Below are 16,365 nucleotides of genomic sequence, written 5' to 3' on the forward strand. Positions count from 1 at the left end.
CCAGTGTCGTCACCAGAGAAGGGGCACTCAGTGAAGTAGTAGGGAACAGGGGTGGTGGGGGCAACGGGGAGCGGCTTCATCTTGTTTGGAACTAACTGCTAAATTAATGAAATCGGGTCTTTCACTGCAGGAATAGCTACTGCGCGGCTGCGGTGTCATTAGAGACTGAATCAGCTAATGCGTTGTCCTAGTTTGGCCCCCAGTGATGCAATCACACGACGTTTTCAGGCAAAAATAACTTTATTCCAGCAGGCAGCTACACAGAGTGCACCACGGTTTCGCCCAATTTTCCACTCGGATTATTTTCTTCGTGGTGCGTCGTTGCAGGTGGCCAGGAGTGCGATTTTCGGAGGGGTTTTGCCAGGTTTCCCGGTGTTTTTGTGCTGGGAACTGCAGCAGCAGTGTTTTGGGGACGGGGGTTGCGGCAGCAGCTGTGGTCGGGGCCCAACAGCCCCCGGGCTTCATGCGGACACCTCCCCGGCATGCCGTTGCCTCTGTCTTCCAAAACATCATCCTTTCTCATCTCCATTGCACGCGCGAGCATATAACTAACCTTTCTTTGATGAGCCAGAGCCTCCTCTTTGTCATTCACCTGCATATTTATTTAATAAAAAGAAGAAAAGGAACAAGTTTATAAGGCAAGAATGAAGCAGTCTACGTAAATCGGTAAATTTGCTCCCCTAAGGAGTCTACAATGAATGGCTTGACAAGATACCAACCAAATCTATTAACATCTTCAGGATTTCATGAGGATTGTCTAGCTCTTCGACCTTCCTGCAGTCCACATCTGATGAGAGCAGGCCGGACAGTTTTTGTCCGAGACTGTTCTTGTTGCCTTGTAACTTGACGCGTCCTAAGGAAAACAAAAGTACATGAAATGTGGAACTCGGGAAGAGGAAAAAACTACTTTGGGATAAAATGGGCATGTGGAAAACAGGATCTACTCCGCTCTTGTGAGACCCCACCTGGAGTACTGCGTCCACCTCTGGAGTCCCCAGCATAAGAAGGACATGGACCTGCTGGAGCATTCCAGAGGAGAGCCACAAGGATGATCCGAGGGCTGGAGCACCTCTCCTATGAGGAGAGGCTGAAAGAGTTGGGGCTGTTCAGCCTGGAGAAGAGAAGGCTCTGGGAAGATCTTATTGCAGCCTTCCAGTACCTAAAGGTGGCCTACAGGAGAGCTGGGGAAGGACTTTTTACTAGGGCATGTAGCGATAGGATGAGGGGGAATGGCTTTAAACTGGAAGAGGGCAGGTTCAGATTAAACATTAGGAAGAAATTTTTCACTGTGAGGGTGGTGAGGCACTGGCACAGGTTTCCCAGAGAAGTTGTTGAAGCCCCATCCTGGAGGTGTTCCAAGGCCAGGCTGGACGTGGCCTTGGGCAACCTGGTCTAGTGGGAGGAGTCCCTGCCTATGGCAGGGGGGTTGGAACTCGATGATCTTCAAGGTCCTTTCCAACCTAGACCATTCTATGATTCTATGATTCTGAACGGTCTCCTCTAAAAGGGCCACACAAGCAACAACTTCTCCTGCTGTACATAATGCGGCAGATGACGTGCATGCAGCACCACCCTTAGCATCACTTAAAGGCCAAACAGATCTTTCATCATATATATGGCAAACTGAAAATAAAAGTCTTTTTGCTGTATGGAAAATACACTCTAACATTCTAGTTAAACAATAATTTGTGGTAATTTGTTGTTAAACAGTACATAGCCTGGAATAAAAAGGTTTTTGACAGAAGGTGTTGAAAAGCTTCTAAGATTTTGAAAAAGATTAACATGCATTAAAATGTTAACGTATGTATCAGGATGTAGAGCTGGGAAACAATGACATCGGTATAGAGGAAACAGCAACCCAAGGTGTATGCTGTTTTAGTACTGCATCCTGAGGCTGCTCAAGGAATCTAGAAGACCAAACTTCTAAGGCTGGCACTTCCAGGTCAATGGCTAACACAAATGTATCTTGAAGCGCCGTTCCCAAATTCTGCTATGATTTTGACCATGACATAAGCAGTTAAATACTTCTCCTTATCCTTTTCCTTAAAGAACGAAAGGATAATAAGAATTCTTCCTCTTTTAGAGTGCTTTGTAACTCACAGATGATCATGTGAAGTATAAGAAGAGTAATAAATACTGATGTAGACACACATACATAACAAAAAACTGTATTGTAATTAGTATTTCACTGAAAACTCAGCATATATTTTTTGCATTTATCCTCCTTCCCTAACTCTTTTAGTGATCTCTAGATCATTAAAAAAACCCTCCAGCACATTAAATTGCTGATAGCACCTAAATTGGCCAGACTAAACTTGCCATATGTAAGCGTTTTTTGTGCTGTTTTCATAATAAACATCTTTAATATCCAGAATGTTATTGTCATCCTAGAGATAACAGCTTATTCATTTAAGCATGTTTCTATACTGATAACACAGTTCATGATTGTGTTATAAAAAAGGGCTGCATTAAAAGCTTAGACTGGTAGCTCCAACGTCCTACAGTAGTATTTATATATTCCCCATATATACAGATACCCTACCCTACAATGCAAAACTTCCGTAGAAATTCTTCAACTACATGACACGCTATTTAACATATTTACGATTTTGACATGACTTTGTTCCTTTTTTTTTTTTTTTTGACTTTTCAGAAGGCAGTTAGCAATTAAACCACAAGCATATATTCAACACAAGAGGGTCTGCCTGTGCCGCTTGTCAGCTAACTTATTTTCTATTCAGCCATTACAGATACATAGCATCATCCCCAGTTACCATCGTCTTTCAGGCGTCTCCAGTTTATAAATTTCGTTTCCTTCTTTATCTTTATCACTTCTGCAAGCCTCAGGGCTTGGTCTTTCCTCTGCATTAGCTGCTGCTCAAATGCAATTCTGAAGGCATCTGCCATTACATAAGCTTCATCTTTACTCTTCTTCAGATTTTCAATCTGGTTTTAATTCAGAGAAAATTTAAAGTATATTAAGCGACTTGGAAGCAATAGGAGGTTTAAAAAGTATTATTAAGAGACAGTCTGAAGCCATTAACACAGACAACTTTTAAATAAATATAATGGAGGAGATAGTAGAAACCAAAGTATGTGCCTTCTTGCATAAGAAATGCATTTTGAAACATGTATTGAAGAAGTCCTTACCCTTCCTTGTCTACACATGCACAGACCACCACCCATCTGCACAGACAAGCTGCCAGCAGTGCCTGTTTAACTCTGCACACGCAGAAGAGCTTGAGGAGGGCATTAATGTCCCATGCCAGTTGGGCCAGGAGTAAAAGGAGCAAAAGAATGGTATCAATGTCAGGGATGGTAACTTCAGTACAAAAGGGATATGACAGTACTTCTTTTCAAAACCAGTAAGTCAGCTGGAACTTCTGCAGTGGGACCACAAGGATGGTTACCACATTTGTAGAGCGAAATACAAACCAGAAGAAAAATTATTCTACCTAAAACTTTAGAATTTCACTAATTTAAAGACTTTAAGAGCTTGAAAAGCATGTCATCGATTTAAACGTAAAGTAAATATAGATTAAATACTAGAGAGAGTAAATATAGAGTTTTCAGCAGATCAGCTTCCTGGGCGAGCGGGCTTGTGAGTGCTGATGTCAATGCGAGGGAGAGGTGGAACATGCTGCCAGGAAGGAAGGGAAAGGGGAGTCATCCCCACCAGTGGTAGTCCACACTCACACTGTGTACACATTTACAGACTGTAATGCATTTTTAGATTAAAAAAATATGTGTGGAAGAAAAAAGAATGAGAAAGAGAATTTTTTAACTAGTAAATCTGATTGATATCATAATCACAGTTTTATATCAGCAAAAGTTAGCGCATTACAAGCACTGCAAACATTCCATTATTTGTCTGAAGCTGTTTTGTTTTAAGACACATTAGTTTGTGTAAGCTGCAGTGGAGTGTTTTTGGCTTTATTTGGTTTTGAGCAGAAGCACCTCTCTGCTCGTCCGTATTTAAGCCAAGCAGCGTTACCTCTTGCTTGAGATGAAGAAGTTGCTTTCGAGTTACAGCTGCCATTTTAGCACAGGGACACGGTTGTCCTCCAGAGGTGTTGCAGGTGCAGGCTCCAAGAACTGCCAGCTTAAAATCAAAAACAAACCACCCGTTAAATATCTATCTGCAAACACAATGGAATCCAAGAGATGCCGGATGACTAGCAAAAAAAACATCCTGAAACTACAAAGGTAGTGTAAGGGTCAGGGGAAGCAAACTACAAGAGATTCCAGCACAGCTTCTTTTGACTCACAACCACATGCGTAAAATGGATTTTTCTGCAAGATACCCTAAAGGCAACAATTGTCAGCCTGTGGATGCTACTCCCTGCAGACCTCATTAGATTTTTTTTTTTCACTCAAAGTAAAGCCGTAGGCATAGGAGTTAAAATACTAAGAAATAACAAATAAAAATGCTGGCTTGTGAAAAACAGCCTGATGCCCCTTCTACCTATTCTTTCTTTGCAAGATAGGAATCACGACGCACAACAAATTAGAAAACTGATTTACAGGCGTGCAAGGGCATATTGTCATTAGCTAAAAAGGAGTCCAAAGAAACACTTAAATAATCATTAAGCAAAATTCATCTATATGTTTTGAATATAAACATATCTTTGAACCAGCCATTTTGAAAAACGTGGAAGTCATACTTACTTCAAGACCTGTAAAATCTGTAATGTCACTTTTACTCAAGGACATGTTTTCCTGAACAACCTTCTGTTGTTTCACATCCAGCATTGCAAGAAATTCCAAGCACTGCTGATTCAGGACTATGAAATAAAACAATGAGGGTGATTAAAAAGCGTGCTGCTCTGATTTCTTAATTTCTGGGTTTAACAAAACCCACATTAAATGGTTCTGTAGTATAAGTGACAGTCTGGGAATGTGATGAGACTACACAGATATCAAAACTCAGATTCCCGTTGTCCTTCCTTTTGTGTTTTCCTAGAAGTAATGACCCACTGCAGAGATACCACGTCATAAATTACTCTGCCTCAGTACTCAGGGCTTATCTCTTTGTATACTTACAACCAAGGCAGCAATTTTTTTAGAACAGTACAATATTGGGAAAATAATGATGTATGTCCGCTATTTTAAAGCTTTTTGGAAACTAAAAATAAGGCAAAGGTGCTTGAGCCATCTGACCCAGCCAGACACCTGCACAACCTGCAGTTTGAAAACCTCCACTACAAAGCTGATACACTGAAGACCTCAAAGTTTGTGCTATGGGAATCTTTAAGTGGATATGTTAAAAATGAATGTCTCTAACGCAGATGGTCATTGTAGCAGGAGCACTCAGTGGCTGCCCCTGGCTGCTGTTGCCGCCTTCCAGGACATGACTAGGAACATGGACCAGTTGTTTCCCTCCGCACCAGTGTGTCACCATGCCGCTGAGATAACATAGGTATATTTCTTTCCCACCTGACCTACTCTTTAAGATAGACATACCTGACTTTTCCTATCATTTAATGTTTTTTTTTTTTTTTCAGTTCAAGTGACAATGTGAGATGAAAAACAAACACAACTTGTCTGTTCAAAGAGGGTTTCTGCACATCCACTAGTATCCGCTGCCAGTAACAAGGGAACTATCCCAACAGAAAGCTCCCTTCATAGCTAAGTCCTGAATTACTCCTGAGAAAAAATACGTGAAGAGGAATAGCTGTTGGTGGCTTACTTGCATTTTCAGCTTTAAGAGTTTTAACTTCTTCTGTTCTCAGTTTCAATGCTTCCTTAAGAGCTGCATTTTCACAATATATCCTGCAGAAGTTAAAAAAAAGTGTTTTAAAAAAAATATTTTAAAAAGGGCACTCAAATGAAAAAAAAAAACAGCCTGTTAAAACACTCTATCTAGTATTTTTGCAAATTAAAATTAGGATTATTGACAAGATTGAAGAAATAAATCAGAACTGAAAAGAGCTGAGTATTCGGTTTGACAAGACATTATCCATGCAGCGTTATACAAGCAGTTTCCTCACATGTAAATTTTTTTTTTATGGAAAATACTGTAAAATTTTTCTGTAACAATGTCTGTATCAATAATATGTAGCATGCTGTTAGATCCAAATCTGCTAGCCAGGGGCCAATAAGCAACCTAAAAGTACTCCTGACTCTCTGAAGAAAGTTGTGTGCGCAGGCTTGGTCAGCCTGGCACAGAACCACGGTTGAGGATGCAGGCGACGCCAGGCTGGCTTCTTCGGAGACACTCCTTGTCATCCAGGCTGCAGGTGGCTCTGCGGCGAGCAAAACCAAGAATCTCTGCACTGAGAGAGGTTTCTCTGCAACCCAGATATCACACGCTGTTCAAACAGGCTCGCCTTGTTCATGACACCACACCCTCACACAACCTATTTAAACCCGCCCAACTATCTTCAAGTGAATGTTAGGAAAAATAAAATAAAAAAAAATAATAAATCATTCCTGTGTAAGTGGAAGGTGCCAGCAACTTCAGAGTTTTAACAAGAGGTGAGTTTAAGTACCACATTACCATTAGAAACTCAAAAGACATTTGTAATTATGAACCTCTGGAACACTTGCTAGAAATCTCTTACTTCCTTGAAAGAACAAAATTGTTATTGGACATGTGACAACACGGCTCTTAATTTTAGAATGTAAACTTCCTGTAGTCGTAATACTGTTCTCAAGAACAGCTGTACATTGAAGCGCTGCAACCTGAGAACGCACAATACATTTATAATGCATTTTTCCTTGAAGTATTTAAGTATTTGCTTCTTGAATAGAAAAGTGGCAATCTAAAGTCCTAAATGTTAAAGTAATGCAACTGATCTGGTGCACCTCCTCAGCTGTCAGTAAATGGATTGTCCTGTAAATTCACATTTTTGTTTACATAGTAACCTGAATTATTTCACTTGAATAAACAGGGAAATACACACTCTTCCCATCCTGCTGTCTCAGATATCAGTAAACCTTTTTGCAAAGCGGACTGAGCTCCTGGCTTGCAGTTTTCTGAAGCCACGTCTCCAGCTTTCAACAGTTAACAGTAGTTTTGTTGCTCCAAACTACCTGGCTACAATTCCAATCTCCTAAGCCAGGAAAGCCAAAGGGTTTTTCAAGAGGTATCCCTTGACAAGTCTAACTAACTCAGCACATAAACAAGACACAATGTCTTAACAAAACTCTTCTTACAAAAGTTTGTAAACTTCTGGGTTATTTTTTGATTCTAAGTTTGAAAATTTTAAATAAAAATCTCCTCTGACATAATTGTAACTCTGATGGGTAGACTTCAGAGATATCATTTCTACGTTTAAATAAGTGAGCCTGCTGGTCACATTTTTCGAGGGCTCTTACTGCATTACTAGTTTAGTGCCTCTGGCATCTTCTGCTTGCTTAACCACACCTGCTCTCCGTCCAGAGTAACTCTTATTTAAACAACCAGTTGATCAGCCTCTCTTAAAAGCATTCCGTTTTACCTGTACGTATGCTCATACCTACAATGCAAGAAAATAAAGCAATGATTAACCAGCAAATGATATTTCCACATGCATGCACATACCATTATTTTCTATACCTCATTTACATTTAAAGTAAATAAGGAAAGTCTGGCTCCAGCTGGACAACATCATAATGTAATAGGATGAAAATGAAAACTCAGCCTAGCAAAGCTAGCCTATATACACACTAAAGAACTGAGAGTAGTTTTAATTGAAAATACAAACGTGACTAGTGTGGAAATTAAATCCTCCCAAATCTGGAAGGAAATTAGGAAAACAGAAAAACCCCAGAAAACCTGATGAAGCAAACTTGGAACACGAGATGACATATACCGTTCAATGCAATTAAAAACCCACAAAGATACACAGTGTAAGTGGAATACCTGTCATATTTTTCTGTCCATGTGTCTTCTATGTTTTTAAATCTATCCTGATCAAATTCAATTTCCCATTGCAAAATATTTATTTCCTGTGGAAACAAAACAAACTTGCAGCAGGTCATCACAAGCCTCCCATTGAAAGGAAGAATAAGGAACTGCTGGTGCTGATTTTGGCACTGGCAGAGATCTAGGTGACCAACGATGATGACAATCTATGATTCTGTTAAAAATACATTTGATGCGGACAGCAAAAAGTTTTTGCATCACTGATCTATTAATTCCAGACCGTGCTGCAGGAACTAATGCTTGTAGTGGCTTATGACATAAACAAACCCACGCTGTCACATTTCCCTGTCCCCTTACTGTTCTGTGGAAAGGTAACACAGGAGAAGAAACAAAGCATAAAACGCGTTTTAACAAGGTAGGTCAATGTCACCTTCCTCCTCCTTCCCATCTTCCCTATGAAAATTGGGCACCCATTTCTTAGGCTTGTTGGGAACTTTCAGCTGAATAACTAAGAAATAGTGCAACTCACTATGAATGACTGAAACTCCCAACAAAGACCAACTGAGAGTACAGAGAGAACTGTAGTAACTTTCAGGTATGGCTTGTACACACTAGAGCATGAAAACATTTAAATCAAGAGTTATACATGAACATCTTCCCTTTCTAGTAAAAAGAATTAAGAATACTTTTAAAAAAAAACCCTGGAACTAATGGCAGATTTGTACCGATTTAAATAACAGTCTGATAACCCCTTATTAATAGAAATGGACTTCTGTGTTTTTGCACAGGTGTGAAGGAAACATGCACCCTTACCTTTTCTAAAGTTCTCTTTTCTTCCTCAGTTTTTTGAAGCATTGCTTTTGTATGACTAGTGGCTTTATTAAACACTGCCTGCAAAAGGAAAACAAAACCAAACCCAAACCATAACTCTGTCAAATCCTGTAATTAAGCTTACTTAATTTGGCTTTAGCCCAATTTTCAGTTTTACATCAAGAGAAGTTCACATTCTTAGTTAAACAGGACTGTGCAGAATTACAAACGCTAGCAACGTGCTTGTAAGTCCCAGTGGGTTCTAATTTCAAGTCACTAAATAGCTATGTTGCATAACGAGCTTGTGTTTCAATCCCGTGATCTTTTCTGTTGAAAACCATAGCATCATTTAAAATGAGATGGCATCTTCTTTAGGGCTTGTCCACAAAATCAGCTTTTAAAAAAACGGTTACAACATATTTATACTTTGATCCAGGTGTAACATACTCAGAATATCTGAGGGTATAAACTGCAGAACTATAAATTGGTTATGCAAGTAGGCTAAAAAACAGGAACTGAATTAAACATAATTTGATGTGATAATGAATAAAAATATTACAAACTGTGAACAAAAGACTGACCTAACATTTAATGCGTACTGTCCTCTAAAACAACAGATGGAGTAGTCAACTGAAAATATCTACGCTTTGCAGCAGAATTTCAAGCACTGGCAAAATTTGAAATTTAAAGGATTGGAAAGAAGGCCTTATTCCTGTAAGTTAAATAGATAAATCTTCAAGGATCCTCAAAGACAAAATTATGAGAATTTGCTACAACAGTAAAGTCTTCTTAAATAACTGCAGTGGTGCCATGCCAAAAAAGCAGTAAATTGTAGAAGCTGAGTCTGCAGACACTCACAGTCTCAATGCTTTAAATTACAGCCCTGGGTTTGGGGGGTTTTGATGAGGAGTGGCAGGAAGTTTTCTTCTGTCTCCTTTCCTTTACCACTGAGTAACTAAATGATTTCTGAACAACTCCTACCATGCTCTGCAGAATTCTTAGGGCTTCATCTTTTCCTTCAAGCTGTCTTTGTGATGCTTCAAGCTCAACTTTCAAAATTTCAACTTCCTGAAGCAAAATAAAATAAGTACACTGAGTAAAAGCCAAGGTAATCCTGTTAAAATTCGACTGTAACAGCAATGCAAATTTTCCCTCTTCAAAAACCAAATATGATTCTTTTCTGACTAGTAGCTAGCTTCTGATGAAGAAATGTTAGCAGTACATGTTAGCGCAAAATCTTTAAAGAAGAATACTTGTAATTATTATTTTTGCTGTTCTTTTCCAGTGTATTTGGAAAATAAACCACCAGATACTGCAGTTCTTCCTTGCTAAAGAGGTTGTATGTGCCAACATAGGTCTGGAGCTTTAAAATAAGTACGCAAAACAGAATAGCAGATATACATACATGAAAATACATGCAGCAGATACAAAATATAGTAAATATTACAAATATATACTAAAATATAAATGCTACATTACCATAATGTACTATATATTATATAAAATATCCATACTCCATAGCACAGATGTCACGTTAGGACCATTAGATCAAAACCACTACTTGTCCAGAACAAAACACCACCACCACCACAACAGATTCCCGCTGTGCATGCCCATCACGTCTTTATGCAACATTTTACCTGTCAGAACAAAGCAGTCTTTCTATTTGCAAGTGTTAAAAGAAAATTTACTGTTTTGTATACTTATCGTTCCTTAACCCCTATGCAGGTCACTCAGTTGTTCACTTGGTGTCATATAAAACTTTTCTCATAGTTCTTCCAGTTCTGTTACTTCAGCAATTGATACTGAAATTGTATCTGGGAGCAGCGGCAAATTATCAGTTTTTGTCTAATTGAAAATGAGCAAGGTTCCTTGATATTTTAACCTGCTGCATACTGAAGGTTTTTCACGCTGAGAGCTTGAAAATGACTGCCCGGGGGCTATCCTGAGGTTAAAGAACACAGTGCGGATGAAGTATACATTTTCACAGCTGAGACCACCCTGCTCTCTCTGCCGGACCGAGGCCAACACATCAACACGTTTAACCACAGCAAAATTAAAATGTAGGAGTTAACTATCTTTCCACAAAAATACAGTAAAACCCCCAAAACTTTTCTGTTTACACTGCAGATTTTCAGGCCCAAAGCTTAATAAAAAAAGAAAACCTGCTAGAAAAGGCGTACATTCCTTTTAATATTCTCTACATCTTTAAAAATACTTGCTCCCCACCCCCCCCAAAAAAAATCCATAGTAAAAACTGCATCAACTGCATCTCACACTGTGATTTCCTGGCATAAAATTTAATGAGGCTTCCAATTAGTGCTTTAATTTCAAGAACCTGAATCCATCCAAGATTCCGGACATGACAAGATCTCCAGCCAAACTAACACTGTGCTTTACTTCGCTACATTAAAAGGAAATAGAGATTTCAAGAGCAACACACTTGGCACAGTTACCAACCTCTAGAGCTTCCTGAAGTTGTTGCTGTAGTTCTTCATTTGACACTTCAGTATTAGACTCTGTAAGATTGATAGGAGATAGTAAACAATGAGATACTAAAATACTTACAAAAGAAAACATGAGAATTTGCTTTACCCGGAAAACAGGTAATGTGAAGACATTAATTTCATCTTTTTTTTTTTTTTTCTTCTGGACCTCACACACAGATTTAAGATATACATAAATACTAAGCTCAAACACAGTTTCACCATTAAAGAGGTGAAACGGGAAAAAAAGATCAGTTGAAAAAAGACCTAAAATAAAGACAATTGTTTTAGAATTTTCTTTAAATAAACAAAACACAAGAACATTGCCATCTTGATTTAAAAAATATTCATTTTTTAGATTCTTTTCAGATTGTAACTTTTCAGCAACCAAACTAAAGACAACAGTAGCTAGCACTATTTAGAAGCAGGGACAATTTTCAAGAGACAAAGATCCAGTATGGTGGTGGACTATCCCACAAGATCCAATATTCCTCTAAACAAGCGGTTACTACTGGTGGCGTTTTTGTTAAACTGAGCATTGCAGAGAGATGTTAAGATGCAGCCTCCTACTAAATCAAAGTTAGGTTCATGTGAACTTAAGTCATGCTTTCATGGCTATTGCTGCGTGAAAGACCTGGATCTTTCTCACCATACAGAGACCAGCAGAAGGACCATGAAACCAATAGGAATTACGCTGCTCTTGAAACATCTCACTGGAGATGCTGAAACCAATAAAGAATAATTACAGGGCTTAACTTACCGCAGTGTGTGGAGAGGATAGTGGGGAATTGTTCTAAAGGGAAGAAATAAGCAAGTTATACAGAAATACTTCAGACAAAATACTTGAAGTGGCTAAAAATGTAAGGCAAAGCATTTGAAGTGTGATGAACAGCACTGCCTATATTTTATGTTATTCACAGCAGTGTTGTGTTCACAAAAAAAATAATGCCAACACCAGGAGGACAGAGATGTGCAGGTTCTAAAACCAACCTCTTAACATGAAAAGTAGGGCAATTGACAAATTTCAACTAAATAGTAAACAAGACTTTGAATATTTACCTATAAGCTTTAGATACAATCTCTAGGAATACACACTTAAACAAACCAGGAATCCAAGCAATTCTGTTCAATTTCATGTATCTATTCAGAGAAAAAAACCAATGCTGTCCCCCACCATAGGATGCTTTTTGCTAAATATCATTTTCAAATGCAAAACTAAACACTTTGAAAATGGTCATTTTATACCAGGAAGGGCCACAGCCTCATTCACTGCAAAGCAATCCTGCAGTTAATGTTTTGGGAAGAAGATCTAGGCATTGAGCATCTCCTCTTGCGACGCTAACAGCAGATGCAGAGGCTGCACCAGCTAACTCGCGAGGCTGCGCTGGATCCCAGCAGGCGTGCAATGCACGCGCACTTCTTGGAATCCTTCAGAGATTTCAAAGTGTTTGGGCAAACGGTTTGAATTTGATGACACCTTGTGAAGCTGCTGAACTGTGAGGCAGTTTTGCTAACAAGAGATTTTTCTCATAAAGAATTATTAACTTCCAAATGACTCTTACCACAGCTATTCTGTCGGGTTGAACTGGTAGAAGGCTTTTTGGATGATCCATCATAAAAACTGTTCCGTTTTGAACTGGTAAGAGCTGCGGCATCACTTTCTTCCACTCTCTTTGCTGACAAGAGAGAATTACAAACTTTTCCAGATCCCTTCCTATACCTAAATGAATAGGAGTTTTGTAAATTTTCCCCTTCATAAACACCTCCAGGTCTTCTCCCGAGTCCATTTCCCAAGTCTCCACACGTCATGTCATCCTCTTCTGCTTCCTCCATCTTCTCCTCCTGGTTTGTTTTTTTTTTTTTTACCTATTGAGGGCACTTCACCTACTGGCAACGTGAACCATGCCTCCTGCAAAACAAGTATTTTATCTAGAAAACCAGAAAAACTCCATAATAAAAGCAGCAAAACATTAAAGACTAAAATCTGAAGCTGTTGGTGTGTCACTGCTTTTTATACAAGTTCAGTCTGCCGGAAAACGTCGCTCGCGCTGCGCGGTAGAACATTAAAGCATTAAACATTAAAAAAAAAACACAAAAAACAACCAAACAAACAACAAAAAAAACCCAACAAAAAACACAACAAAAAACCACAACGTTAAAGTGAAACCTTCGGCTGCGGACCCATCTGCCGGTGTGGGGGGAGGGGGGTGGCCGGGTGTGGGTGGGAGCGCCTCGGTGACCCCCCCCGCGACATTCCCACGCTCCTGCCTCCTGTCCCCGGCCCCCTCCTCGTGCCGGAGCCCCCGACCCACCTGCCCGCCCGGCCTCGGCGCTGCCGGTCCCGCCCCGGGGCGGGCTGGAGCCTCCGCCGGGGCGGCGGGAGCAGCACGTCCCGCTGGCGGCACCCGGAACGCCGAGCCCACAGCTCCCCGGGAGGCTAGAAATAGACGTTTTCAAGGAAATAAAAGAGCTTTACTATTCAAATTCGTGTATATAAAAAGTTTATTGGCAAAGACGCTCTACAGAATGTTTCACACGGCTTTACAAACCGCCTTTTCAGTGAAGAAAGGTTATTTCTACTGTGCACAGCCATGCTCTCACGGGACCCGGGCTTTGCAGGTGCCTAAAACAGCTGGCTGTGCCAGCATTCTAAGTGTAACCATGGTTTGGATTGCTGCAGGTTCATTATCCTGCCAAATGATATATTTCCTTGATAAACTTAGTGATAAATACATTCAAGGATTGTGATGGGTGACAGAGAATAGAGAAAACGGAGAAAAAAGTTTTATTGCTTAATATTCCACACCAGTGCAGATACAGCTCATGTTTCCTGACACCGTAATTCCTGAAGTTCTATATAATAATTTTAAAATATTTCTCTTACCATGTCACCTCTCTTCCCTCCAAAATAAAGCACCCTCTTTAAACTATATCATACACTCCCTCACTCTACATTACACTCCATACATTCAAGAATACAGTGGAGTAAAACAGGTTTTAGTCTAAAAATTCAGAAACAGACTAACTGCTTCTACCCTTTAGAAATCAAAAGCTCCCTAGCTGCCATCAGTTATCAGGATGTACACTTTTCTTGGGGTGGGGTAGGTTTGATTTTAATTGTAAACTCCAAAAAATTCTCAATTACTCAACGTAGCTCCTGCTACTCAGGGTAACCATGTTTTCATCTTTTCTTTCACTGATGAATTTTCACTTTTTTCAGTTCTCCTGTGTACCTCCCCCAGAGTGTTTCAGAGGCTGTTCCAATGCCTTACAGCCTGGCTGTTCTGAACCACTCTCTACACCACAGTCGTATCAAGTTACAATAAAATTAATTTTAATTTATAATACAAGAATTATGAATGCAATTTATTAAACCAGGAAGCAATCCAGCAGTCACTTTTTCACCAAGTATCAATTGTTATCCTTCATCCATTGCTCAATCCATTGCATAATCTGATCCAAATTTCTCTCTAGGTCTTCTGGAGTGTTGCTGGGTAACTGGTGTACAATTTCCTCTTTATATGATGACATAGCTTCCTCATAAAGTGTCTGAAAAATTTCACACTGAATGTTGTCTTGCAGCTTTTTCCCTTTGTAGCCCCTGGAAAACAAGCAAGACCGTGAGAGTCTCAGATATGCAGAGAACTATATTCTATGCAGAATCAGTAATTTACACTCTAGAAAAATCCCCGATGAATTCACAAAACAGTATTTCAGTCCTTTTTCACTCCACTGACATACCTGTTTTCAAGTCTGTCATACAGAAATGAATTTTCCGTACGAAGTACAAATACTATATGAAACCACCGTTCAGGGAAAAAATCACAGCCATGATAATCAATAATAACTCCACCCTCACTCATTTTATCTTCTAGTTCATCAATTACCTGTAAAAGAAACAAAGATAGGCAAGTTTACCTGAAATTACATGAAGTCAAAACATAACAATGGTAGGTTTTGAAGTTGGACTTACCCTGTCTTCATCCAAAATTGGACAATCGTATTCCTCATCAAAACCTTCATACAGTTCTCCTGCAGCAAAAATAATTTATAGAAGTTTATGGAGTAACAGCAGTTATTAAACTTATTTGTATTGTTATGTTTATTTCAGGAGGGTGCAAACAAAAGATAGTGTTCAGAGCAAGGAACACTTTATTTACAAATCCATATAAGGATAAGTTTGTTATTACTTAATACCAAGTATGCTACGGTTACATAAATGTTTTTTTAATGCATGCCTCCAGAAATATTTCTGTTAAAGCAAACCCATTGCCTTTTCATTTAATATAGAATACATACGCTGGAAGTATATTGTTACACAAAGCAAAAATATCTAAAGTACTCTGATGGACTGCTCTGTTCATACGGCCTACCTTCTTTTGCCATGTCACCCACATTAATATAGGTCATCCCAGTTCTTGACGCAAGTTCTTTTCCGAGCGTGGTTTTCCCAACGCCTGGAGTACCTAAAAGCAAAACCCCATATAAAATGGTTAGAGAAGAGTATGCAAGTCCTATTCAAGTAACCTTCTAAGGAATCAAAAAGGAAACTTTTGTCAGTCAATGTTGGCAAGTTCACATAAGAAAAATGGGGCAAAAAAGCTGCATGACAAGAAAAAACAAATACAAGCAATGCCTGGCAATTAAAAAAAAAAAAAAACAAACCCCAAAACTATGAAGAAAACTCACTTTATGCATAAGCGTTATTCTAACCGGGACATGCAAAAGCAAAGCTTGCTTCGTTTGAAAGCCCTCACTAGCATGGAGAAGCCCCGAGCTGTCATGCAGAGCCGCTCAGCACCAGCTGCGCAGAGACCTCACACCCCCAACTCCCCCGGGCTATGAACACGGCCGGGGCCTCTCCCCGCAGTCCCAGCCCGGGCCCCGCCCGCACCCCTAGCAGCCCCGCCGCTCCCAGCCCTGCCGGGACCAAGCGGGCCGAACACCACCGGCGTCCTCCCGCTTCGGCGCCACCCCGGGACCCGGCCCCACCGCCCCGCACCGGTGAGGAGAACGTTGGGCCGCCTCATGGTGCCCGGCGGCGGCCGCCGGTCGCCTAGGAGACACGTGCGCGGGGGCCTTCGCGGCCCCGGCGCACGCCGATGGCGTCCCCTGCCTTGCTCTGCCCTGCCCTGCCCTGCCCTGCCCGCGGAGCGGGCGGGCGGGCAGGCAGTCAGGCGCGCCAGGGACAGCTAAGAGCCGCCGGAGCAGAAGGACCCC

The 16,365-nt window shown here is 40.3% G+C and overlaps 2 protein-coding genes across 2 annotated transcripts; both read right to left on the bottom strand.

The window, feature by feature from the left end:
• Positions 1-227: 227 nt before the first annotated feature.
• Positions 228-12,984, bottom strand: CCDC125 (coiled-coil domain containing 125). The gene is made up of 11 exons (XM_082498106.1): positions 12,708-12,984; positions 11,120-11,178; positions 9,641-9,727; positions 8,663-8,740; positions 7,847-7,932; positions 5,690-5,772; positions 4,669-4,784; positions 3,995-4,102; positions 2,775-2,946; positions 720-853; positions 228-592 (listed from the first exon to the last, which is right to left on the bottom strand). Exons 1-11 carry the CDS (start codon positions 12,976-12,978, stop codon positions 257-259), a joined length of 1,530 nt encoding a protein of 509 aa, XP_082354232.1. The 5' UTR covers positions 12,979-12,984; the 3' UTR covers positions 228-256.
• Positions 12,985-13,907: 923 nt separating this feature from the next.
• AK6 (adenylate kinase 6) lies at positions 13,908-16,213 on the bottom strand. The gene is made up of 5 exons (XM_082497642.1): positions 16,148-16,213; positions 15,519-15,611; positions 15,119-15,177; positions 14,887-15,032; positions 13,908-14,746 (listed from the first exon to the last, which is right to left on the bottom strand). Exons 1-5 carry the CDS (start codon positions 16,173-16,175, stop codon positions 14,557-14,559), a joined length of 516 nt encoding a protein of 171 aa, XP_082353768.1. The 5' UTR covers positions 16,176-16,213; the 3' UTR covers positions 13,908-14,556.
• Between the last annotated feature and the right edge of the window lie 152 nt (positions 16,214-16,365).

The sequence above is a fragment of the Vanellus vanellus genome, assembly GCF_965231255.1.
Source record: "Vanellus vanellus genome assembly, chromosome: Z".
Lineage (NCBI taxonomy): Eukaryota > Metazoa > Chordata > Aves > Charadriiformes > Charadriidae > Vanellus > Vanellus vanellus.

Coding starts and splice junctions, on each gene's coding strand:
- CCDC125 (XM_082498106.1), bottom strand. CDS start 12,978: ATGGAGGAAGCAGAAGAGGATGACATGACGTGTGGAGACTTGGGAAAT. Junction 4,785..5,689: donor TCTTAAAGCTGAAAATGCAA/GTAAGCCACCAA, acceptor TTTATTTCATAG/TCCTGAATCAGCAGTGCTTG. Junction 593..719: donor TGAAGATGTTAATAGATTTG/GTTGGTATCTTG, acceptor ATAAATATGCAG/GTGAATGACAAAGAGGAGGC.
- AK6 (XM_082497642.1), bottom strand. CDS start 16,175: ATGAGGCGGCCCAACGTTCTCCTCACCG. Junction 15,612..16,147: donor GCCCAACGTTCTCCTCACCG/GTGCGGGGCGGT, acceptor TTTTGCTTTTAG/GTACTCCAGGCGTTGGGAAA. Junction 14,747..14,886: donor TATGACAGACTTGAAAACAG/GTATGTCAGTGG, acceptor CTTGTTTTCCAG/GGGCTACAAAGGGAAAAAGC.